Source organism: Dendropsophus ebraccatus, chromosome 1 (genome assembly GCF_027789765.1).
Source record: "Dendropsophus ebraccatus isolate aDenEbr1 chromosome 1, aDenEbr1.pat, whole genome shotgun sequence".
In the NCBI taxonomy this organism is placed as follows: Eukaryota; Metazoa; Chordata; class Amphibia; order Anura; family Hylidae; genus Dendropsophus; species Dendropsophus ebraccatus.
This window is the reverse complement of record NC_091454.1, coordinates 182388670-182415298: the sequence shown is the minus strand read 5'-3', so window position 1 is coordinate 182415298 and position 26629 is coordinate 182388670. Positions and strand designations below refer to the sequence as shown.

Genomic DNA, 26629 nt, shown 5'->3' with positions numbered 1-26629 from the left:
TGGCTTGAAACGGGACATTTTCAGCCCGCTCAGCCATTCAGTGGCTGTACTGGGATCTCACCTCTGCCGCTGAATGGCTGAGTGGGATAGAAACGTCATATCTTAAGCCGCGTCACAGACCAGGAAGGAGCCAGGCATCACAGACTTAGGCAGCATGATTCAGGACCCGGAGCTGGGACCAGGGAGGTAAGTGGACATCGTTGCCTTCATCTACCTCCTCCCCGACCATAGCTCAAAAAGCTCTCCGACCCGGAATACCCCTTTAACTAGTCCCTCATCAGAGCACAGGCACACTGGATTTATGTAGAGGCACAATCTATGTCTGTGTGTGGGTGTAAATCAAGGTGTGCACGCTATGTGAAGACCTTGATAAATGCCCCCCTTATTATCTAGTAAATGACCATATCTTGCTATCTATGATATGTTTGATAAATTACTAGGATAAAGTACTAGGATGAAAAATCTTTGCATCAGCTTGACCAAAAACGATATTTCATTTGAAGGGTGCTCATTCCTGCTCTGGAACCTGTAGAATGATGCAGCCCCAACCAGATGTAGAACAAACTAGCCTGGTGCCAATGCCAGGGGTTCTAGAATGTGCCCCACATCAGCAATGCACTAGTACCCATCCTTCTTATTTACAATATATACTGCCTATTTCCCTTCACCTCATCCCGTCAACACATAGAAGTCTCATTGCAGAGGCAGCTTGGTATTCAAACGTGTAACACTTCATTTTTCTCATTTTTCTCATCATACCCCATTATAGTAGTATAAGCTGCTTGGAAAAAAACACTGAAATGGATGTAAAAGAATAAAAAGGTGTTTAGAATTCATTAACTTCGCCCCCAATAGCGCCCCAGGCAGTTACGTACTCAACCTGACCCAAGTCCTACCTCCTTTTCTGCGGGCCATGATAACATACATAGGGCTAATTTTATCCACAACCATCACAGAGGTAAGTAATAAGCAAGCCCAAGGGTCAAGCTTCTCTTTTACAAGGCACAGAGGAAATAGAGCAAGAGCGGGGCTATTTTCCTCAGGATACGTTGTGTTTGTCAGTTCGTGTTAACACCAAAATGCCAACAAATGTAGAGATTTCCCTTTATGTACAAAGCATACCACCTCTCTACAAATAGGTCTCGTTCATCCGCATCCCATGATTTTAATGGAATAAAGTTTGCAATCAAGTTATTTGGCAAGTGCCGCATCTTCCTTCTTATGGACAGTGTTCAAAGACTATATAAAGTCTGATCTTTGGAGGCACCAACAGAGCGGTATAATAGCTCACAATAAGCATTATGGCTGTACATTGTTTTTTAGTATTGACCAAATTTTGCAGGTTGCAGTAAGCACCTCTTAGATATTCAGAAATGCTCAATGGGGAGGAAAATAAGAGTGCTTAGTTTTTTGTCTTATTATTCACACCCCTTCCACCTTTAGGATATTCGGGAGGGTAATCACTGGGTAATTGCCACTGTAAATGTCATTGATTCCTCACCCAAACCTAATTAAAAAACAGCAAGTAATGTTTCCAATTTACAGCTAAACGGTGTCCTATTTACATCAGTGACAGGTCCATTCTAGAGCGCAATACGTGAAAACCCCCATCATTGTGTTCACAGGAGTGTGAAGTCTCATTTTTCACAAAATCTGCAATCTATATTATGGAAATGTAGACTCATCCAGCAGGCATTTTATTTAAATGGTCCCTGTCCACCCCATCTATTTCTCTCCCAGGAGAACAAGAAGTGGAGGAGCCTGAGAATAATAACCCCTTCATGACCATGGGCTTTAATGATCAAGCAATTGTTTTCATTTTTTTCTATCATGTCAGAAGTCAGAACTTTTTTTATTCTTCTGTTAACATAGTAGCAAGTTCAACCAAGTAAAGGGAGAAAATGGAGACAGGGATGATGTATAGGTGGATAAAGGGGATGTGATTATATATTTCTACATTACACAAAGTGATTATCGGCCGTATTCGGCCGATACCAACCGTTATGGCCAATAATGGATTTGTGTAATAGAAGACAACGATGAGTCGACATGAACATTGTCGGCTGATCGTCGTCATTCAACATGCCGCTATCTTCTATAAGCTGCCCAATCTAGCACCTACCTAGGCGGCTCCCCGTGGCCCCCACATTCTTACGCGCTTCCTGTCGACACATGTAATAGCTGATAGGTCGGCGCACATTTATTCCTCTGAATTGCCCCGTGTAACAGAGGCTTAAGTCTGTTATGAAGCCCTCCACTGTTTTTACTATGAGGTGACTGGTCCACTGTTTTCATGGTAAAGAAGGCTTGTCACCTCCAGGGATTAAACTTTTTTTCTCCATTATCTGTTGTTTCCTAATAATTATTTTAATAAGTTACTTGCATTTGGATTGTTAAGACCAATTATGTGTTGTTTTTACAGGTCCTCCCAGAAGGTGAGGTGACCATATCATTGTCTCATTGTCTGTACACATCTAGTGTATTATGTCTCTCAGTCTTGTCTTTGGCAAGGCATGTCGGACCTGGGAACTTTTGTTAGTCCCCCAGCCCCCCATTTAATATGGGAACGCAGCAGTTCTCTGCAGTGGCACTGAAGAGCTTACAGGAGGAGTCTTTACCTCTGTAAACTATTTAGGTGCCATGGTCATTATTTTCAGCTGAGCCATGACTATGCCTGCCATGAGACCATATAAATCTGCCTGCATTAAAGGGGTTATCCATCATTAGAAAAACATGTCCACTTTCTTCCAGAGACAGCTCAGTTTTTGTCTCCAGTTTGGTTGGGGTTTCACAACTGAATTGCAAACCACACATAAGTGGAGATAAGAGTTGTCTTGGCCATGTTTTTCTTACCCCTTGGATAACCCCCTAAAAAATGTTGAGTCTTTTGCTAGGTGACCACTGTAAAAAGGGATATTGGAATTTATTCGCTGGTTAAATGAGCTGATATTGGGTTGTTTTCAAGTCATTTGACATTGTCTCATGAATGCAGTAACAAGGTGGTAGAGGATAGCGAAGAGGTAATGGGTATTCTCAGGTACCAGCCAGTGCCCGATTGTCTTATTCTGCCACTGTCTCTAATGACAAAGTCTGCACTGGTCAGCATTGTGGTGCATATTTGTCTTTTTAACAATGTTACATAACAAGCCGGCTGACCCCACACATTTTGGAGAGAGATTTGTCCAAATTAGTCTCTAATTAAAGGCTTGTTCAGTTAGATATAACACTGTTTGCATACTTGGAGAATTACTGATTTGGGTGGCATAATGGAACACCCCCCTGGCTAGTCTCTCCTGTCACAGTTCCCACAGGAGCTATTTTCAGCTCTTTCTCCCTAAACGAGCAGGAGTTGCTGGAAAGCGGCGGCGGCGGTCATGTGGGAATCTGGCCTACTTTTTCATAGAAGGGAGGCAGCTTCAGCTGGGATTGTGCCAGTCAGTATTGGCATTAACCCTGTCACAGCTCCCCGTGCAGCTGGGACGGCAGACATCTGAAGTCTTTAAGATGCCTTCTTTTAATGCTTTTCTTCGGAAAAAACTTTCATGTAAAATATGATTAGCTTATTACAATATTGTATCTAACAATTCTCTGAAGGAAATTTCAAGCTGCGCATTTTTACATAATATCTCCGCTCTTTCGGGAAAAATCATATTTTTTTCTAAGGATTAACAAAGTGAGAAGTTGTTAGGAATCCTTTAATTCTACTTGTACAGGCATGATAGGTATTTATCTTATACTTAGATGCAGCTTTAGCTGGGTTCACACTATGTATATTTGAGGCTGTATTTGTGAGGCTGTATAGCAACCAAAACCAGGAGTGGATTGAAAACACAGAAAGGATCTGTTCACATAATGTTGTAATTGAGTGGATGGCCATCATTTAATGGCAAATATTTGCTGTTATTTTAAAACAACGGCTGTGGTATTGAAATAATGGCCGTTATTTACTGTTATATGGCGGCCATCCACTCAATTTCAACATTGTGTGAACAGATCCTTTCTGTGTTTTCAATCCACTCCTGGTTTTGGTTGCTATGAGGACCTGACATGAGGACCAAATACAGCCTCAAATATACATAGTGTGAACCCAGCCTTAATGCTACCTACTCATTTGTATCCGGTATCCAATGAAACACTGCACAGCTCCAATTCTGTTCCCATAGTACAGCTATAAGAATTCCGCTATGGTGCCCCATTAAAGTACAAACCCCAATGGCCTACTACATACCTATAAAATCTAGGTGCCTTCACTAGTTGTGGTGTATTCCAATAACAGCGCCTCCTGTGATTTTGCCTTAGATATCAGTTATACCCAACTGTCAGGATGTGGGTACAATTAAGAAAGATGGTGACTTCTAATATGCCCCGAGTACCTTTATATATTGCTCTTGCTATTTAATATTGCTATTTATTTTATCCATAAAACGGGTATGTTAAATGGACTGCAAAAACACAACGTGAATCCAGCCTTACCCTTCACAACAATTCCGTTTCAACTTCAAACTTCCCATTAATTTAATCAAATTAAATAACAAATTTTTTGTCCATCCAAAAAAACAAAACAAGAACAGAAGACACGGAAAGTGCAAATCAGTTATTTTTTTTACATTATAGCCAACAATGACAGATCTAAATGGAAGGTATTTTCTGTTCATGCCTGTTTGCACGTTATCCATCATCGTCAGTTTTTTTCCACTGAGCATGCGCAGAAGAAGTGAGAAATCAGGAAGAAACATATACGGATATTCATAGGCAAAATGCAAACAGACCTTTAAAAAATTTATAATTTTGCAATCAGTTTACATCAGTTTGTGCTTATCCATTCATTTAATATTGACGGATCCAGGTGTGACTCCACCATTAGGCTATGTTCACACAGTGTATTTCTTAATACAAGAACGGCCGTTGTTGGAGATTAAAACAACAACCGTTCTTGCCTTAAAATAATGCACTGCATTGAACTCTATGGGGGAGATTTATCAAACATAGTGTAAAGTAAAACGGGGTCAGTTGCCCCTAGCAACCAATCAGATTCCACTTTACATTCCTCAGAGACTCTTTGGAAAATGAAAGGTGGAATCTGATTGGTTGCTAGGGGCAACTAAGCCAGTTTCACTTTACACCATGTTTGATAAATCTCCCCCTATGGGTACAACGGCCATTGTTCACACACTGTATTGACCAACAGCTGTTGGTGACTTGTCAATTATTTGCGGCCGCTAAAGCAGGAACAAAGGCCATTGTTCCCACTCAGTTCACACAATGTATGGCCGTTCTAACAGCCATAGATTGCATGGACGTCAATAGTTAATTGGATTGCAGGCACACCCAAATCTGCCTGCAATCCAAATAAAATAAAATGATGTTCCTGCAGTGGATATGGTTATATCGGCTGCAGGAACAAATCAAGCAGCAGCTGTTATTTCACACAGAAAACAACAGCCTCTGTTTATACATAATGTGAACATAGCCTTAAACAGATGACATTGTAGAAAAAGTGTATTCTTGCTCAAGCAGTGCTTGACCCAGGTACAGTAGCTGTCAGCGGGTGGGAATGATGGACTATTAGTCACATTTTGTACTTTAGAGGTTGGTTTGGGCCCAGAAGTATCAGTTCCTTTCTACAACAAAGAATGGACGGGATGGGAACAGTTACTAGATGCAAGATTACGCTCATCTCATAAGCGAGTCAATGACCCGATCCAGGAACATAAAAATAACATTTAGGAACGATTGTTTAAATATCTCTAATGCTGGGTTTATATAGGCATGCTGCATAAATAATATTTCAGTGGAAATCCTTTTTATGATTGATATAAGACTATAATCTGTATTTATTTTAAACTTCCAGTCTTATATTATAAGCAGTGGCAAATCTGTCAAGCCAGGGTAAATCTATGCCATTAGAATATTATGTCAGGGGTAATATTTGTACTGATAGAGGGCCTATAAGAAGGAGGGTACACATTATACATGTGGCCCAGTATCAGTTCAGCAGGTTGATTGGTGGAGCCCTGATCTGTTGTGGCACAAAAGAGGTTAACCCCCCTCCCCTGCTAATATCTACTGGGCAGAGGTTGCGAGTGGCACTGGTTCCTCAGGATTTTCTGCACAAGCTGCATTAATCCTGCTCCAGTGAAATGTAGGTCAAATCCCGAGGCTGCTTCCCAGTCGTGCTGGAGACTCATCTGCTTGGCAGAACTATCAGATAAGGCCCTGTAACTGGGCAGAGATCTTAGACTGTCCGGTTGTCGCTAGGGCAAAGATTGGTCTCTGAGCACAGGATAAAATCTGCCCTTCAACCAGGCAAGGAAGTAGTGTGTCTTGTGTCACAGCTTCTATAATTATTAGCTATTTCATGGAAAAGTTTCATTCAAAAGTTTAATAATAATTGTGTAAAGATATCTGCAAACTGGGCAGATTTGTGGCAAAAATTTCTGTAGATTAAATAGGGTTATTCCAGCACTATGCAGACTGGTTTTTACAAACTTCATTTAGAGGTACTGATAGGTCATAAAATGTCTGCAAGAAAGTAGCCTAATGTGAACATACCCTTTGGCTGTAAAGAGTATGGGACAGTGCAGCCCTAGGCAAACCCTACCAGGCAGCACCCGACTGGGTGGCAGCGGCCTACACTGGCTAAATGCAAGACTTACACGAAATGGGGTAGTACCAAATAGATATGCCAAAGACAAACTCAGAAATCTAAGGATAGTCAGTGAGCAAGCCTAAGGTTAGGACCAAGCCAATGTCAGGAGCAAAAGAGAACCAGTGACAGGATCAATACAGACAGGGTCAAACCAGGAGAGTACTTCAATGTCCAAAAACAGCAGGCAGAAGCAGGGGTCAGAAGTCCAGCCGGAGGTCAGAATGCAGATATATCAATAAAGCTAGATGCACGCTGCGTCAGAGGCTCCGTCACAGAATCTGTTTAAATAACAGGAAAAATAAACACTACAGGCAGTATATATTTTTTTGTCCTGTTGGCACAACACTTCTCTAATACACCACTTCTTTGAGAAGCCACCCATTTATCCAGAAGACCATCCCTTTGTCCAGAAGACCATTCCTTTATCCAGAAGGCTATCCTTTTATCCAGAAGACCATCCCTTTATCTTTATCCAGAAGACCATCCCTTTGTCCAGAAGACCATTCCTTTATCCAGAAGGCTATCCTTTTATCCAGAAGACCATCCCTTTATCTTTATCCAGAAGACCATCCCTTTATCCAGAAGACCACCCTTTTATCCAGAAGACCATCCCTTTATCCAGAAGACTATCCCTTTATCCAGAGGACCATCCCTTTATCCTAAAGACCACCCTTTTATCCAGAAGACCATCTCTTTATCATTAAGACCACCCTTTTATCCAGAAGATCATCCCTTTATCCCTTAGACTATCCCTTTATCCAGAAAACCAACTTTTTATTCAGAAGATCATCCCTTTATCCAAAAGACCACCCTTTTATACAGAAGACCATCCCTTTATCCAGAAGACCACCCCTTTATCCCTAAGACTATCCATTTATCCAGAAGATAATTCCTTTATCCAAAAGACCACCCTTTTATACTGAGGACCATCCCTTTATCCCTTAGACTATCCCTTTATCACATTAGGCTGCTATGGTAAAGATTTTGTATACCATCACCTGTCTATATTTTCCATTAAACCATTCAGGTGCAACTTACCTTTTCCAGCTAATGAAAATGAATTGCATATTTTCATAATTCTACCTATATCACCTAGCGGGCTCAGCTGCTTCCCTAACAGCCTAACATAAAAAGAGAAACCAAGTCTGTGGGAACTCCATTCTTGTTATTGCCAAAAGTGTACTGAAAAGGAATTCTGTCATTAGCAGTAACTTAAAGGGGTTTTCTGAGTTTATAACATTGATGTTTTTTCTTCAGGGTAAGTCTGATTGATGGGCATGCCAAAGCCCAGCATGCCAACCTACTAAATCAGCACCTATGGTATACACAGTTAACAGTACCTGAATTCCTGCCCCATCTACTGTGTAGTGGTAATAATGGGATACTGCAGCACAGCTCCTATTGAATTGAGCAGGAACTGATGCATTACCACAGCCTCTGGAGCCATCCTCTGTGTATTGGTTCAGTAGCTCCTTTGAATAGTTGATCAGTGGGGATGCCATGAGTTGGCACCATGCCAATCAGACATTAATGGCCTATCTTGTGCACAGGCCATCAATATTATAAACATGGAAAAACTCTTTAAATAACCTAAATAAGTGGAAGGCATTTTGGAGAGAAACATATAAAATAGTAAAATGTGCTCCCCCTATGTATTCACGCTCCCGCAGTATACATGTGGTGCGCCCGTCTACTGATAATTGGCTTCCTATGAATATTTATTTCTCTTCTATAACACGTCTGGGTCTCCTTAATGTATGTTTTCCTTTTTTTTAATGACATCTGGTGTCACTTGAAAATACCCTTTCAGGGACTAGTTTGCACTGAATAACAATAATTCTGGGCAGGATATTTTGTCTATTGTATTTTCACCTTTTCATAAATGCAAGCAGAGGTGCCAGGAGTAACATAGAGGAATACCAGTTTGTCACTTTAGTTAAATACCTGAGCGATAGGATATGCCTCAGAGGTACGTTAAAGAGGCTAGCACATTGCCCCCCATCTGGTGCAGTGTGACAGTGTAGGGAGGTGATGCTAAGGGGAGCTCGGTGGGTGTGAATCACACATAGAGACACTAACACCCTTGGGTGTGTGAGGACAGCAATGAACCTGCACTGAATGATGAAATACAAGAGATCATTACAAGCTGATAGTAAATGTAGCTGGATGTGAACACTTTGCAAATATATAGACTGTTCATTTCCAGACTGTACATATCATTGAGCAGAACATGTGGCTGCTACAGGGTCCTCGGAGAGATGGGGGCAGCCAAATTTTCTTGCTCCCTTTGCTACTGGAACTTAAGGGTCTTTTACACAGGGTTATTATTGGCCGCTCATTCGTCGGCTTGGCAATCAGCTGAATGCTGTGGTTTTGGCATCAAAAACTTCTGGCAATAAGCTGTTATTGCTGCCCCCACCATTGATGTTGTCCATGTGTCCTAGGGAAGGCAATGGATTCAATATGAATTGTGGTATGTAAACTATATAAAGACTTTTTATATACTGTATGTGCTGTCCAAATCCTGAAGAAGAACATTGTTTTTACTCATTGTATAAGAATAAGTAATGTACAATAATTTCTATAAAAGAGGGATTTTAGCCATGAAAGATATCATGCGACCAAAAAGTGACTGGTCATCCTGCAATGATTGCGATGTGTCAGGATAAAGTAAGTAAATGAGGTCACATTGTGCCCAACAAGTGTCCGAAATCATAATCGAAAAAAAAAAAGTAATCTTGGATGGATTTTTTGTGTTCAAACATAGATAAAACCAAAATACTGCCATAATTGTTTATTTAATAATAATAATTTTATGTATTTTCTTATGTAATAAGGCCCTTCATGGAAGTCAATGGAAAAATTGACTGGCAGTGCACATACAGTATAGGATAACAGCCGTAATTGATTGTGGGCAGCAAAATAATGAACATGCTCATTATTTACAAGCTGCTTTTGCAACCAGTTTAACCATTGTTCTATTTTCAGTTAAAATTATTTTGGTATTATTTTACTGTATGTGAATATAGCCTAAAGGCCCTATTACACAATAAAACCTATTGATCAAATGACAAATGATAAGTCATTCATTGTTGTCTTTCAACTGTCAAATAATTATTGTTGGTAGTTCGCATATGTGTTTATCCAGGGACGTAGCGAGGAGTCACGGGGCCCCATAACAAAAAAATGGGACCCCCCCCTTCACATACTCACCTACTCTGCCAGCATTCCTTTGTTCTCCCAGCTCCCTGGCGCACATGAGACTGCCCTGGGCCAGGTGAGTATGTGTATGGGGGGTTCGTGAGCCTGGAGGTGCAAAGCTGCCTCCAGCCACAAGAGAGACTGCCAGGGCAGAAAGCCAATGGCTTTTTGCTCTGTCAGTCAGCATTTAACGCCTGCAGGCCCCCTTAGTGCACAAGCCCCATAGCAGTGGTGTGGTCTGCCTTTATAGTAGCTACGCCACTGTGTCTAATAAGTGGTTCACAGATTAAACATACTTTGTTGATTTGGCCTGAGTGTTCGGAAAACAATCACAATAACTATTGTTAACAGCGATTCGTGTATTGTGGTGAGCGATTTCAGATTGTTCCCAAAAGCGATCATTTATTGTTGAACTGAGAACATGAAAATCACTTAGTCAAATACCACCTTACATGCAGCTTCTCTTTACATGGTGGAAATGTTAACAAATACAGAACCTCCACAACTGTAGTATCCAGAATTAACTACAAAGTGAAGGAATCTGTAATACAGATATGTTGCTTTGACTGTTTTACTACTGAGCAGTAAAGAGTGACCAGGATGCCCCACTGTGCTATTGGTTCTTCCTCATATCTAGATGAAAAACTGGATTTTTCAGACATAACAAAAGATTTGTCTGTATTGTAAGTTTGGGAAATCTTTGAAGTCTGACGAGTGAATTCTACAGGAGAGTAAAAATAACAGTGGTTTCCATGGCAACCAGTTACTTTTCGAGGAAGGTTCTATTTACAGTTTATCGGAAACACTGGCCAACGCAATATTTTCTTTGGACTAGAGATATTGAAATGATCCTCAACAGTATTTCGCATACTTTCAAGCTATTTTAACACATTAAGAAGACCTTTTAAGGTAAGGGTATGTTCACACTATGTAAAACTATGTAAAAGGGCAAATTACAGGCGCCATTTCGCCCTAATTTTAAGTTGTGGGACATACCCTAATTGGTGAGCAACCAGGCAAGTCACATATAACAATTACCTGATTTCTGTTGTGAATATTGAGTGTAATACCAATATTCTGCTGCTGCTTCTTCGGAATAGCTTGTGTCATAACATCACTTAAAGGGGTTGGTCCAATAATAAAAACCTGTTTTCAACTGTCTCAAAAATTACCATATATTGGTAGATAGGATTATTTCATTGCATTTTTGTGGTCTTTCCTGCTTTTCTTCTACATTAAATGTCCTGCTTTTCTTCTATGATGTCCTGTCTGGTGTACATCCTGTCACAAACATTCTGTTCCTGTGTAAAAGACACTCTAGCTAGGAACTCCAATCTCTCTCCCTCCCACTATGTGGGTGGAGTTATAGTCAAGAAAGTGTAGCGGGAGGAAAAATAGTTGGCTGAATTCCTGGCTAGAGTGCCCTGTATACAGAAGTTTGTTACAGGATGTAAAGGACGTCAGGCTGAAGACACCAGAGAAGACATTTTGCAAAAAAAAGTAGAAGGAATATTGCGGTGTAAATAATAATCATGACTTTCATAACAAATAGGAACTGCTGGGAGCCTGGAAAATGGCTAGCACATGGTACTTTGCTAGGATGGGTATTCATGGCCCATATGGCCCTTTTGGTTCTTTTTCCTTCAAATTTATTATGTACGCTGCCAATATAATTTTGTTTAATAAAACCCTCATATATCTCTTTCGAATTTGTGGACTGTTTTCGCTCATTTTGAAATGTCTTAAGAACTTTAAGTCAAACCATCCAAGGATGAAAATGATTACATTTGCCTTCGGCTGCACAAAGTTTGATTTCACAGAATCATGGTTCTGATTGGAGAAGGGTTCATATGTCTTAACTAGGGGTGATCACTTCTATGAATTCTATTTCTTTGTATTTGTGCAATTATCCAAAAATATTTTCTAGGATTCATAAAAGAACAGTAAGGAAATAATCTGTGATCCAAATAACTATCCTCCCCAAGATTCTTAGCAATAAATTGGTGGCACACACCCTTTCCATCTCTAATACACTCACAGGCATAATCTTAAATTGATATCACATTTCTCTCCCCTACAGATTTTATTCAGTACACATGATTTCCCTCCTGGCCAGTTACCAGCTGCCTTCAGTTGGAGGATCAATTTAAAAGAGGTACTCCGGCACTTACAAACTATTGATATTGTGCTGATATTATATAAAACATAATAAATATCTTTCCACACTCCTCCATTGTCCTCCGTTGGTGTCTCCTCATCCTCCACTACCCACTGCCGCCACAACTGCGGAGACAAACTTGTCTTGGCAGTGATGGCCTGCTCAGCCAATCACTGGATGCAGCCCTGTCTTATCTCAGCCAGTGATTGGCCGAGCGGGCTTTCACTGCCGAGACAAGTACGGTGGTGGCAGCTGCGGTCAGCAGGGGAACTGGAGACACTGCAGAAGGACACTGGGGGAGCAAGGAAAGGTAAGAATATGATGTTTATTATATTTTATAAAAGTTCTAGTGCTGGAGTACCCCTTTAAAGGTACTAAACTTAAAGAGGAAGTCCCACCAAACATTAAAATCACAGGCAGGCAGAAGGGTGCAGGAACACAATAAAGAAATTATACTTGCCCATTCCTGTACCCCCCATTACGCCGCCCTGACTGCTGTTGGACAGCTGCTGTAATTATTGGGTATTCAGCTGGGTATGTGACGTTTCAGAAGCAGGAGCTGCAGGAGGACGGCAGCTATCAGCTATCAGTAAGGCAGCTCTACGGACATGGGGATGGGTAAGTATGCTTTCTTTATAATTATTATTACTATTATCGTTAGACTTCAAATGGTTTTATATGATAATTCTATTTTTCATTATTTTCTTTTTCTTGCCTCAATGTAACACAAACTTAAATTAAACCAAGCATTATGATATCACAATTATGTAAAGTCTTTTTCACGCAGTTTTTTTTTCTCTAAAAAAGAAAATAAGGAAGTTCAAACATATTTCCTTTCTTCCACAGCCATATCAGACTTTCACATTTTCCCTCTTGATGCAACCCTAGAAGAGGGCGGTGTGGCCAGGTTTCAGTGCCAGATTCATGGTCTACCAGAGCCAGATATTGTATGGGAACGAAGTGGTGAAGTTATTGATACAGACAACCCCAGGTACATACTGGTAGTTACCAACAGAACGGAAGGGCTCACTTCGTCTGTGTTGACTTTTAGACTGTAGGTGTAACTACAACTTTGGTACAACTTTGTGTCGCTGTTACAGTGAACTGTGCAAATTGTGAGATTCAAAGTCTGGTTTTCTAATTGTCCAATGATTAATACATGGATTGTTCTTAGTAATGATAATGCAAAATCTGCCTAAAATCTTTATTTATTTCATTGGGCATCTATTGGGCATTTATAAAAATTATTGTAGGCAAAGCCTGTATCCACATATAGACATAGATCTTCATTATACATCTTGTATTCTTTTCTTATTCTATATAGATATACCTTACTTCCCACTGGTGTCCTACAGATAACTGCACTCCAGGCCGATGATGCAGGCACATTCCGCTGTGTGGCTTCCAATACAGCTGGTGTTAAATACAGTCCTGAAGCTGTGTTAACTGTAACAGGTAATGCCCTGGTACATCCCTAGTGCTAGTGATGTATTGATATAAGACAATGTGATATATGTCGTTGTGCTTTTGTTTACTATAGGGCCTCACTACACTGGATATAAGGATCCAATGATTTTAGTTGGTCCAGAGAACCTCACAAAGACTATCCACCAGACAGCAATCCTTGAGTGTATGGCTACGGGAAATCCTCGGCCTATTGTGTCCTGGAGTCGGCTAGGTATGACTAACAAGCTTAAATGTGCTGTCAAAGGGTTATTGTAGCTACGGTTTTAGTAAGTAAAGTATAATAATAGGATCTGTTATTCCTTGTGAGAGGAGATGAGTATACATGTAATATCAACTTATATGTTCATCCACTTCATAACCCACCTGGATGTCTCCCAGGGTTCAGTACATGGAGAAAGTTTGCAATGTATTGTGTCTGTGATAGGCATAGCTGATCAGACTCTGACTTAGGGCTAAGCCTGATCAGCCTCAACAGCTATGACACTGGGGGTCTCCCAACGGTGAACAGAGGGGGAATTCTTCTTCTGTTCTTCCCAATAGATGATGCGATCACACTGACTGCAGCATCTATAGGGTTAACTGCCAGGATCTGATTGTGGCTTCTGCACCACCTTTCATCCAAGACTTAACTGTATGCCAATGAGCAGACCCCCCCCCCCCCTCTAAAATGAAAGTACTGTTACTACCCAGTCCTAAAGGGGTACCTCCCGAAGTGTACCTCCTGGCAGAATAAAATTTTTAGATTTTCCACTCAAACATTTACTGCATGTTCACAGGATTTGCCATATTGTGTGAGAATTATGGGAAACCCTTGTAAGCATGTGAAGGTTTTTTTTTCCCACAATCAAGATGTATTTACTCTGGACAAGTCAATGTCTAGACGTTTGCCAAGAATTGTGTAATCTTGATATCAAGACTTGATATCTCATGGGGCTGCTGCTTCAATTCATCAGAGTCCTTCTTAGTCTGCAAGTGTGTAATAATTACATCAGCATGTTCCCTGGGCGCTTCACTTTCCTAGGCCAGTTTCACAAGAGCATATTTCATATGTAATTTTTTTGAGTCCATATTACAGAGGCAAGTCCAGAACTGACTGGGGGTCTGAATACCAAAATTGACAGCAGTCAATTCAAGTAATCAGAAATGTGGTCAGGCTGGGACTTGTGTCCAAACTAGTGTCTTAAAGGTGCCTATGTAATATGCAATTGTGAAACCGGCCTCATACCACCCTCTTACCATACTATGTGATATACAGATTCTATATTGGTGCCACCTAGCTGGTGTCTTGTATTGAAATTTTATTGATTGATTTATTGATTGAACTACCAAATGTCCACAATTTTACACCGTGGAGTCTCTTGAACTGACGAACAGAGTTTTGGGGTGACAACACTGCCCCCTATTGCCACTGCAAGGACATTTATATGCAAGAAAGGTTACATTTGATGTACTTGGATGTCTTTCAGATGGCCGTCCTATTGGTGTGGAAGGAATTCAAGTTTTAGGGACTGGGAATTTGATGATATCAGACTTAACTGTGCATCACTCTGGAATTTATGTATGTGCTGCCAACAAACCAGGAACCAGGGTGCGCCGGACTGCACAGGGAAGGCTTGTTGTACAGGGTAAGTAAGCAGGTACCTGTACTAATCTAAACCTTCATATGATTGGACAACTGACATGTCTTTTACAGTTGGTAACCCAGTCACAAGTTAATATGCATATAGGCTTGGATTTCAAAGAAGATCTATCAAGGGCAAAGATATAATATGAAGTTCTTGGACCCTAATGCAAAATCTGTAAAAAGGTTTAGGGGTTTAAATAGGGGTCTATGGTCCTCCTCACACACTGGGACCTGGATGTTGCTGCACCACTGGCAATCCTCTAACCATATCCCTGGTTAAAGGTGCTAAACAACTCAATATGTATTGCTGGCTTGCATAAAGTTCTATCAACTAGCATTCCCATCCAAGAGCCAAAGCCATAAGATGGCGTAGGTGGGATAAAAGAGGGGCAAGCTGATCATAATTATTTTATTACAATAATAAGACCAAATCTCTTACCAAATTTGTATTATATGTGGAGCATTATACTTTGCTATGGGCTAATCTAAGCTCACCTGGGTGTAACCTGTATTGAATTTGGGCAACTACCATTTTTTAGGTGTAGGTTGAAGTGCAGGTAATAGTTTGGACAGAAACCAGGCAAATTTATTCATGGCCAAAAGAAAAACAATATTTTGGTTAGCTTTATGGAGTACAAAGTCGAATTTCCCTGAATGTGCTGATTTTGCAAGTCCTCCTCTATACTTTACCTATAATCTTCCAGGTCTTAGCTGAGGCCTGAGCTAGCTATGAGAAAAAAGCAGCACTATCACAATCTAATGTGCACCAGTATGGAAATACTGTCTACTAGATACAATGATAGAATGACCTCAGACATTGGGACAGATTTGTTATCCTGTTTCTTAACATGGTTTTTCAAGATTTTTTAATGATGGTCCATCCTGAAAATAGGGCATCAATATATGATTGGTAGGTAGAGTGCTGAAACCTGGGACCACCAATATCCAATGTTCTGTACATTGGGTATTGACCCTACTGCAGCTCAGCACCCACCGTGAATATAGAAAAAAATACAACTAAAAAGTCTTGGAATACCCCTTCAATAAACTTGGCATATAACTTCAACAACTGTTGTAAGTGGTCAAGTGTTGCCAGAAAACTAGAACAAAGCAGTTAAGAAATTTACCCTGTTTTGTATTTCATGTTCTGTATACAGTATGTGGTCACCAATATAGGAATGCATGGAGGAGGACCAACACACCCATAGGAAAAATGCGTAACAGGGACAAAAAATTTTTGTACAGTCACTTACATAAAGATCAGAGATCTCTGAGATTGCAAAATTTTGTCTGTATTCTATTTTTTTTTTTACCAGAACCCCATCGTTTAGCTATACCTATTTGATCCTCCATTTATGTGCATGTAATTAAAAAAGACAATATCGCTATGTATTCCTCTGGGTTACACATTCAAACATGTATTTGTGTTTTTATTTTTAAAACGAAATGTTTTAAAGATTCTTAAATGACCCAAGTAAGATAAAGACCCTAATTCTGCATTGTCTTTGTCTTGGTAGGGGGAGGTCGATCATGGTAGAGTGATTGCATTTGTATGTTTCACTGCTCTTTTCCCCTTCCATTAAATTAGTAATGCTGCTAAGTAATGTACGCAACAGATTGAAGTCCAGACGGGATTGCATCAGCAGTGACTGTGTTAATATATTGACCCTATTAAGTCCTTCTATGGAAGTCTCAGAATTTTCCCAGCAGCGCTATTCCTCGTAGAAAGAAAGGAACAGGGCATGGACAAAGGGAGTAATCTGTGCATTCAGTCCCGGTATCCTCCCACTTCCCTACTCAGCATCTTTCTGTGATGCCTGCATTTAGCAAATAAAAATTCCCATTTCAAATTTTCCCGTAAAGAGTGGAGCATGTTGATATGCTGAGTGCGCTAGTATTGTCTCTGCCATAATGGGTAGGGTAAGGCAGCGTAACCACAAACTTCTTTATGTTTCATTCTATCTTGTGCCTACTCCTTTTATTGTTTGCTCTTGTACTGACAAAGCCCTGCATTGCTCTGCAGCACACCCTGTGTGCTATCAATCTTCCTCTCCGCGCTAGTTTATGCTTCCACGCTATTGTTATGGGGGCTATCACCATTAAAATTAAAGGGGTATAGAGCTGCTCACACGCATGTATGTAAATGTTCCCGCAGGTTCCCAGAGCTGGAGATATGAGATGTGAAATAGAAATCATGGGATAGTCATTTTTTTTCCTGAACTTCTTTTTAACAATCTAAATGAAGAACACTCTCAGTGTGGAGAAACAGCTGCTCACAGGGAACAATGGACTGTATTCAACCGTATAGCAAATGGAGATAAGGTTCAATGAGGCACTTGGAATAGATAAAGACCAATTCCATCGCATTTGCACCCTAAAAGCTCATATACATACTGCAGACTACATAAAGATGGGAGTATAGATAGATTTTCATATACTTGGGGCAAAGATTCAGTTGACTGCTCTAGCCTTCTATGTAAATGCTGTGGCCATGGCAGATTGGCTTGTTGGGTACTCGCTCCACTAGTCCCCTTCCCCACAGCTAAGCCCCTAGTTTCCCACAGTACAACATGTTATTATTGACATATATGACTATTAATACAGGACAATACGACACTAATCTCCTTGTTACCATTTATTCACATTACACAAATTATTATTGTTTCTATCCGGAGATTAATTTTCACTTGTAATGAATATTTTCTCACATTTATCAATGATTGTTTTCATACTTATACTGTGAAATTATTCATACAAACTGTTAAAGTTCATTCGGTTACCATGTGTAAAGTGGTGTTAAATAGAAAGTCTATACTTGAATATTTTGTACAATTTCATAACACGTCTTTACAATGGATGGGGTACTGTATTTTCCCAGACTAGTCATAGATTTGTAGGGAATCCGTCAGCTCTATATTACACTCAGTGCTGCAGACCTGGGTAAATAACTGATAGGGGGATAAAGCAAATGATACTTCTTAGCGGATGGTTGTTTGCAGTTGTATAATCCTGTTTAACTTCTAGGTTCAAGAGTCATAGAGGCCGGGCTGAGCTGCAGCATGTACACCTCCTCCCTCCCCCACTCCTTGATTTCCTGTATGATTGATGTATAAAAGCCCTATTACACAAAGCAATTATCGGCCGTATATGGACGATAATCGCTTCTTGGAATAATAGGCAACGATTAGCCGACATGCACAATGTCAGCTGATCGTTGTCTTTCAACGTCTTTCAACGTGTTTAAAGACTAACAAGCATGACAGCAATGTTCTGCTGCCATCTCTCCACGCAACAGAAGCAGCGGCAGCAGACCACCGCTATATCCTATGGGCTCCCCGGATGACCTAAAGATCATCCGGGGAGCTCGCTTGCTCCCACTGATCGCCCCGTGTAATAGGGGCTTAAGGCTCTGTGTGTAAGGCTTGTATATCAATCATACAGAGCAGTTGTAAATGGTGAAGGGAGGAGGCGTGCCTTCTGCAGCTCTTCACAGCCTCTATGACACTTCAGCTTAGCAGGAAAACATGATTTTAAAGCTTTGCAGTCACTTACTATTCCTATCAGCTATCTGCCTATGTCAGCATCTCTAAGTATGATATACAGCTGAGAGATTCCCTTTAAATAATAAAATTCTAGTTACTTTAGTCACTAGGAATGACTATTTATACATTGAACACTATTTTATACATTGAACACATTTTTTACGCCGGACTTATAAATGTCCCCGCATCTCCGGCGCTACGGGAATTTATGTAGAGGCGGACTGCCTCTACATAAATCCCATGCGCTCTGGTGCGCACCGCCGAAAACCTACGCCAGCTGAGGACTGAAGTAGGTTTTTGGCTTATCTTTTGGCAGAACGGATGGTGAATCGCGCGGACTCTGAGTCCGCGCCCTCCGTTCCGCCCCCTTCACACCCCCTCCCCGCCCCCTGGCGTACTCGGCGGAAAGTGCCGATTTGCGAATATTTTATTCGCAAATCGGCCATTTGCGAATAAAAAATACGCAAATAGGCACTTTCCGCCGAAAATCATCCGTACGCCGGATGATACATGTCGCCCTATGAGTTTAACCTTTTTTTTTGTTGAAGAAAAGATAGGGGATGGTTTAAGAAAGGTAATGGAAGCTATAATGGAAGTTATAAAAATTTGTAATGTGGTTCAAAACATGTTGTTAGATTGTTGGCATTCACTTTAAGCTAAGCCTTTCTGATCTGAGAAATCAGTAACTCCAGGTTATACAATTTTATAATCATCTATCTAAAGTCACCGCCATCCCCTGTACCGGCAGTTCTGTAGTCTTCTTATGGTGCTTGTTTACAGTGCTGAAGTGATTATGTACTGTACTGAAGTGTGACCGCAGCTATCAGTACGGCTGTGAAAACATGTCATCACTGCAGTACAGTAAATGAAGACTGGCAGAGGAGATGGAACCGATGTAGAAGCAGCAATAGATTGAAAGGTGAGTAAATGATTTGTTACTTTAACTTGCAGACAGCTTACCTGGAGATTTTCTAAAACCCCTATAAATGTAAATACACACAGTTCAACTTTTTTTTTTTTTTGCCAAAGATTTATTTAAACATGATAGTTGACACTTGACAGGATTATTTATTTAAGTGTTTGTTCACACTATTTTACAGATTGTATATAGAGAAATGCTAAAAATGACTCACACCTGTAAGACAGTCTAACTGTTAGGCTATGGTCACACTACGTAAAAGCCGTACTTAATGCAGTGTGGAACATTGCCTCTTGTTCTATGGGACTCCCGGCCGGAGCGTATACAAATCGTATACGCTCCGGCCGGGATCCCATGCCGGGCCACAAAGAACTGACATGTCAGTTTGCTGCGGCCGCAATTCAGTGAACCCTGTCAGTTCACACAATGAAGCGAGTGGCTCCGGCCGCTTGCTTCATTGTGCGTTATGGGGAGTTCTGATGCGGGCGCGCGCTGATGCGCCTGCATCAGAACACTGCGGCCATAAAGATCATCCGGCCGGTACTGCAGTACCTGCCAGGATGATCTTGGCAGAGACCAGCCGGAACTGCCGGTCCGATACGACGTGTGAAAATAGCCTTAGGCACGGATCATCCCGGCTGGTACTTAAAGGGGTTGTCCGGGATATTTCAATAAACTAGCATTGCATTGACCTCTGTGAGTGTTGCATATTCTACATACACTTCTATTTTTTATTTAGAGCGCTTACTGTGTTCTCAGGCTCAGTCACATGACCACTCTGCCTGTGTTTTCATTACTTCCTGTGAAATTCTGTTCCCTTTCTGTTTCCTGTTCCTGCCAGTGAGGGAACAGTGAGTCATCAGGTGGGCGGGGTTATGCAAATATTTCTTTAGCCACACCCCTAACATGTAACTAAAATATGAGCCCAGAAGAAACTGCAACAGTAAGGACAGCATGTCAGACTACAATGTCTGTACAGCACTGCAGCATAGGTTGGAGCTATAAACAGTAAATAAAGGAAGTATGAGGGGGTGATTTATCAAAACTTGTGCAGAGGAACAGGGAAGCAGTTGCCCATAACAACCAGTCAGATTCCAGGTTTCATTTTCCAAGGTCTTTTTAAAAATGAAAGAAGCGATCTGATTGGTCGCTATGGGTAACTGTTCCTCTGCACAGACTTTGCTAAATCTTCCCCTATATTGTTACTATTGTAGTGTAATGATGTACAGTGTTAGGGCAGCGCTGCTGCTGTGTGTCATATGGAGAGGAGAGAGGAGACTTCACCTCATGGCAGTCACCATTCTATCTATCTATCTATCTATCTATCTATCTATCTATCTATCTATCTATCTATCTATGCTGAGGTAACATAATCCTGCCTCATTGAGACCCTGCCCACCAGTAGGATGGCTACTGTAGTGTATATGTAATCCAGGACTACAACTCCTATCATGTACATGTGTGCTGGGGTTTGTAGTCCTACAACAGATAAAACTGTGAAAAAACTAGTTGATTTGATAACATAAGTAATTGGCAGACACTGAGCCACCATGCTCAGGACACTTGTAGTAATACAGACATTACCTGCCTATGGCCCCATTCCCACTGAGCAAAAGTAGCGGAATTCCGCAACGGAATTGTCCGCCGCGGAATGCCGTTAACCTCCCGCTCATAATGGGAGTCTATGGGAGGCGCGCGCTCCTGCTCTGTACGCGCTGAAGAATGAACATGTTCACTCTTCAGCGCGTACAGAGCAGGAGCGCGCGCCTCCCATAGACCCCCATTATGAGCGGGAGGCTAACGGCATTCCGCGGCGGACAATTCCATTGTGGAATTCCGCTACTTTTGCTCTGTGGGAACGGGGCCTATGGGTTGGGTGGGTGGAGCTAGATTCAGAGAGGAGGGGGTGGAGCTACAGGCTTGCAGAGCTGTGATGTCACTGCTGACCCCTGTGACCTGGAAGTTCTTTATGTAAACAAACACAAATCCAAAAAGCAGCAACAGAGGCGGCGGCCCCGGGACACAGAGGAGAAAAAAAATGAAAGAAAACCACTAAGAGAAAGGGACAGATTACAAATTATTCACATTTCCAATAAGAAAAAAATGTTGGACAACCTCTTTAAGTACCGTCCGGATGATCTTTCAGCCGCAGGGTTCTGATGCGGGCGCATCAGCATGTGCCCGCATCAGAACCTCCCATAGCACACAGTGAAGCGAGCGGCTGGGGCCGCTCGCTTCACTGTGTGAACTGACAGGGTTTCCTACGGCGGCAATTCATTGAACTGCAGCCACAGAAAACTGACATGTCAGTTATTTGCGGCCCCGTGCAGGATCCCGGTCGGAGTGCATTCGATGTGTGTACGCTCCGGCCGGGATCCTATAGAACAATAGGTATTGTTCACCTGTAGAAAGTACGCCCGTTGTTGCCATCGGCCGTACTTTTACGTAGTGTGAACATAGCCTTACACTGTATCGTAGATGCTCGGGTAAGCTGGTGTGTGTTGAAGTAGCTTTTCCAGTACCAACCAGTAGAATTATGATTGCAGCTCTGGACTAGTTTGGTACATGATAAGTTTATGTAAACTGAAAAATAATGGCTGGGGCCGCTCGCTTCACTGTGTGAACTGACAGGGTTTCCTACGGCGGCAATTCATTGAACTGCAGCCACAGAAAACTGACATGTCAGTTATTTGCGGCCCCGTGCAGGATCCCGGTCGGAGTGCATTCGATGTGTGTACGCTCCGGCCGGGATCCTATAGAACAATAGGTATTGTTCACCTGTAGAAAGTACGCCCGTTGTTGCCATCGGCCGTACTTTTACGTAGTGTGAACATAGCCTTACACTGTATCGTAGATGCTCGGGTAAGCTGGTGTGTGTTGAAGTAGCTTTTCCAGTACCAACCAGTAGAATTATGATTGCAGCTCTGGACTAGTTTGGTACATGATAAGTTTATGTAAACTGAAAAATTATGGCGATGGATGCACATACTGGACACAAGAAATACAACAATTCAGTTTAGCTTTGAACAAAACTTTTTTTTTCATGAACTATTGAATGGTAATTGTTTTTTATTGTGTCTCACCACTTGAACACACTATTATTCTTATAAACAATCCTTATTCTGTATTGTCCTCTGCAGCTCCTGCCGAGTTTGTCCAACATCCACAGTCCATTTCCCGTCCTGTTGGCACTACAGCGATTTTCACATGCTTGGCCCAAGGGGAGCCACCACCGCAGATCACATGGTTGAAGAATGGGCGGGAGTTGGAGCCCAGAGGGCATATCAAGCTGAAAAACAATAACAGGTAAGAAGACTAAGGAAGGCATCCCCTTCAAGTAGGTGAGTCAACAGGCATTGGGCTAGGTCTCAGTCTTAATTGGGAATTCTGGCGATTTTTTTTTCAAACAACTGGTGTCAGAAAGATATATAGATTTGTAATTTACTTCTATTTAGGAATCTAATGTCTTCCAGCTTCTGTATGTGCTGCAGGAAGTGGTGTATTCTATCCAGTCTGATACAGTGCTCTCTGCTGCCACCTCTGTCCATGACAGGAACTGTCCAGAGCAGGAAAGGATTTCTATGAGGATTTGCTACTGCTCTGGACCGTTCCTGACATGGACAGGGGTGACAGCAGAGAGCACTGTGACAAACTAGAAAGAATACACCACTTTCGGCACGACATACATCAGCTGATAAGTACTGGAAGACTTAAAATTTTAAATAGAAATAAATGACAAATCTATATATCTTTCTGACATCGGCAATTTTTTTTCGAGGGAGTATCTCTTTAAGGTCTTTTTTACACTGGCTAGCTAACTAAAGTTAGTAAGGGCTCAGTGATCGGTGCATGTTTGCTGTTACTTCAAGAGGAACACTTATCCCTATTAGCCGTACATGAACTCTTTAAACAGAGTGATAATGCGGCTGATATTGGCCACACAAATTATTGAATCAGCCAACGAACGTTTGTATGTCTGTTTATTGGCTTATCACTAATCCTTTCAAACAAGCCAACTATCCCAATAATATTATACTAATATTGATTTTAGAGTTATTGTAATATTGTAATATTTATAGGTGGAACTAACAAAGAGAAGTATGGTAAGTACACTGTAATGTATAAGAGGACTGTCAGGACAGTTTATAAAGGGATGTAGAATTTTCTACAGAAACAGAGCTATACTCTACTTTTTCTACTTTTTCTTAGTTGCATCTGGTATTGCAGCATAAAAGGAAGCCCTAACCCTGGCTTCACAATGCCTTAAAATCTTGGAAAAACGCCCATTAACGCCATGGCATTTTTTTTATTTTTGCAAAAACACCAGCAGCCAGATGTTAGCTGTAAGTCAGTCGAAGTTTATGATCTGCCTTACACGCATGGCTTTTTTTGGGGTGGCGTTTTTCTCTCGTCTCTGGCGTTTTTGAGACTCTGTGGCAGTTTTCCCAAAACGCAGCATGCTGAGGGTGTGGCTTTTTTTTTGGCAAACTGCAGTTTTTCTCCTATAGACTTCAATGGGATTGTTCTGGTTGTCTCAAAAACGCCATTGCTGTGTGTATGGCCTTTTTTTCTGCCATTTTGACAGCAACTAGGTCATGTGATGGCAGAGGAAAAAAAGTTCAGCACACAAAAGTGCCTAAACCAGTCACAAACACTAGAAAAAAATGCCCCCCCGAACGTATGAAAAAAACATTGTGGCCTGAAAAACACCAGACAAATATTGTGCGTGTAAGGGGAATCCTAAGGTGTCTCATTTGAATATCACATATAGTTTTTGTTAATTTGGGAGAAAGGTCACATGCACAGAGCAAAGCCATGTGTGAGGCACTCTGTGTGCCACCATATGGTGCCATATCAGACTTATTCTCCCCCTGAGGCAATGCTTCTAGAAGGGAATAGCTCTATAATATTCCATGTATTCAATGACACAATCTGAAAACCTTTGTGGCTTTGTTATGAAAAAAAGAATCATTTGGAGGGATCCATGGAAGCAGGGGTGGACACAGACTGCATAGGGCCCCTGTGCAAAAAAATTTGCCTGGGCCCCCCCATAAATAAACTATGCCACCACATTCCTGGCTGCCCCCCATCCCCACACACTACCCATCCTGGCGGCCCCCCATTCCCACACAATACCCATCCTGGCGGCCCCCCCCATCCCACACACTACCCATCCTGGCTGCCCCCATGCCACACAATACCCATCCTGGCGGCCCCCCATCCCCACAAACTACGCATCCTGGCTGCCCCCCATACCCACACACACTACCCATCCTGGCTGCCCCACAAACACACTATGCATCTTCGCTGCCCCTCATCCTCACACAATACCCAATCCTGGCTGACCCCCATCCGCACACACTACCCATCCTGACAGCCCCCCACCCTCCTACACAATACCCCACCTGCCCCCCCCCATCTTCACAGACTACCCATCATAGCTGCCCCCCATCCCCACACACATTACCCATCCTGGCTGCCTCCCATCCCTACACACACTACCCATCCTGGCTGCCCCCCATCCCCACACACAATACCCCACCTGTCCCAGCCTGTGGTCCTCCAGGTCATCAGGATGCTCAATGCCTCCAGGTGCCGTCACTGGTGTGCACGTCCAGGAGCACGATGCCACTGCGGTCGGCTGTGGCTCACGTATCCAATAGAGGGGTGCGGTATGTAGGGTAGGCAATGCGCGGGGCAGGCCGCGGCTGCTGGCATCTCGCCACTGGTGGTCTGTGAGTGGCAGGATGATAAATATCACATATGCGGCGGGGCCCAGGGCAGTGGACGGGCCTGCTAGGCTCAGAATCTGTGCCTGGGGGGCGCCTCTGTTGGCCTGGGCCCCTGTGCAGCTGAACCAGCTCCACAAGTGATATGTCTGCTACTGCATGGAAGTGTACAGGTCTTATATTACACCCCTACTTACAGTCATAAGTGAACCTAAGTATATGTGGAATTATTACAGTACTTTTTTCCATTTAGTTGCTTAGCCCACCAGGCAGAGTTATATAATATTATAGTAGCTGCAGCTACCGAATGACTACATTACAGTCTTAGACCTCCTTTACATGTCTGTAATGCGGCCCATAATTATGGACCATTCTAAAGGCGTTATAGATCCGCAAAAAAACGGGCAGGTCCTAGTACGGTTAGGCAATTCTACGACGAATCAATATCTATCCATGTATAGGTCCTTCTATCTGTAGTACGGTCTGCATTATAGGTGACGTGAGAATAAGGAATAAGTTTTGTGTCAGCATATGTTCATGGATTGAAGGACACATTTTTCAATGTGTACCCCTCAAAGAACGAGCAGATTTTTGCCTTTCTGTGGCGTACGGCAGGTGTAAGCCCCACTTGCCAGATGGGTGGGAATGAGGTGTGGGCAGGGGGAGCAGGTTTAGATTCTGCACCCACTACCGGATTTACTAAGGTACGTGTGCACAGTGACTGAACACTGAAAAATTCATAGTTTCTAAACAGTTGTATCATGATAGCTGATACAGTCATAATAGTGATCCAGAATTACTATTATAGGATATTCATAATCTTATGATCCGCAGGGAATTACTATCTTTGAACACTGTGACCCCACTTAGGTTCGTCATCTTGCTTCTTGACGCTGTAAGCTGCTCCAGTTTCAAGGGGTCATACCCAGCCTGGGAGGTGGTTGTAATCCTGGACGATGGAAAGGGTAGGGGGGGCGCATGAGTATCCAAGAGACATCGCTATGGCAACAAGTAACCAGGGCACTGAGCGGTATTGATCCCCCCACCCTCACCATGGTAATTAAAGTCTTTCATTTCAATAGAAAGGGGCCTCCAGCCTGAAGGGTCCCTGACTTCAACTTTTAGATACTTAACCCCTTGACTGAATAATTTCAAAAGTCTATTGCCGATGATGAACAAACTGTTGGCGCTGAGTCGGTTAAAACAAATGCCGCCCCAAGTAAAGTTTACTAAGGACAAGCGCGGTAAAGAAAAAACAGAAAAGAGATGTCATGTTTCCATTGTGTTTCTGCTTAGTGACCCAAGAAGTGAGAGGTCTGGAGCTTTTCCTATCACACACG

The 26629-nt window shown here is 42.1% G+C and overlaps 1 protein-coding gene across 1 annotated transcript in view; it reads left to right on the top strand.

The window, feature by feature from the left end:
• IGDCC3 (immunoglobulin superfamily DCC subclass member 3) overlaps positions 1-26629 on the top strand; it is a 98396-nt gene that overhangs the window by 53294 nt on the left and 18473 nt on the right. The window contains exons 4-8 of the mRNA XM_069958910.1: positions 12855-12999; positions 13333-13463; positions 13549-13686; positions 14942-15100; positions 22701-22866. Coding sequence (XP_069815011.1) covers positions 12855-12999; positions 13333-13463; positions 13549-13686; positions 14942-15100; positions 22701-22866 — 739 coding nt within the window. The remainder of the gene's footprint in view (positions 1-12854; positions 13000-13332; positions 13464-13548; positions 13687-14941; positions 15101-22700; positions 22867-26629) is intronic.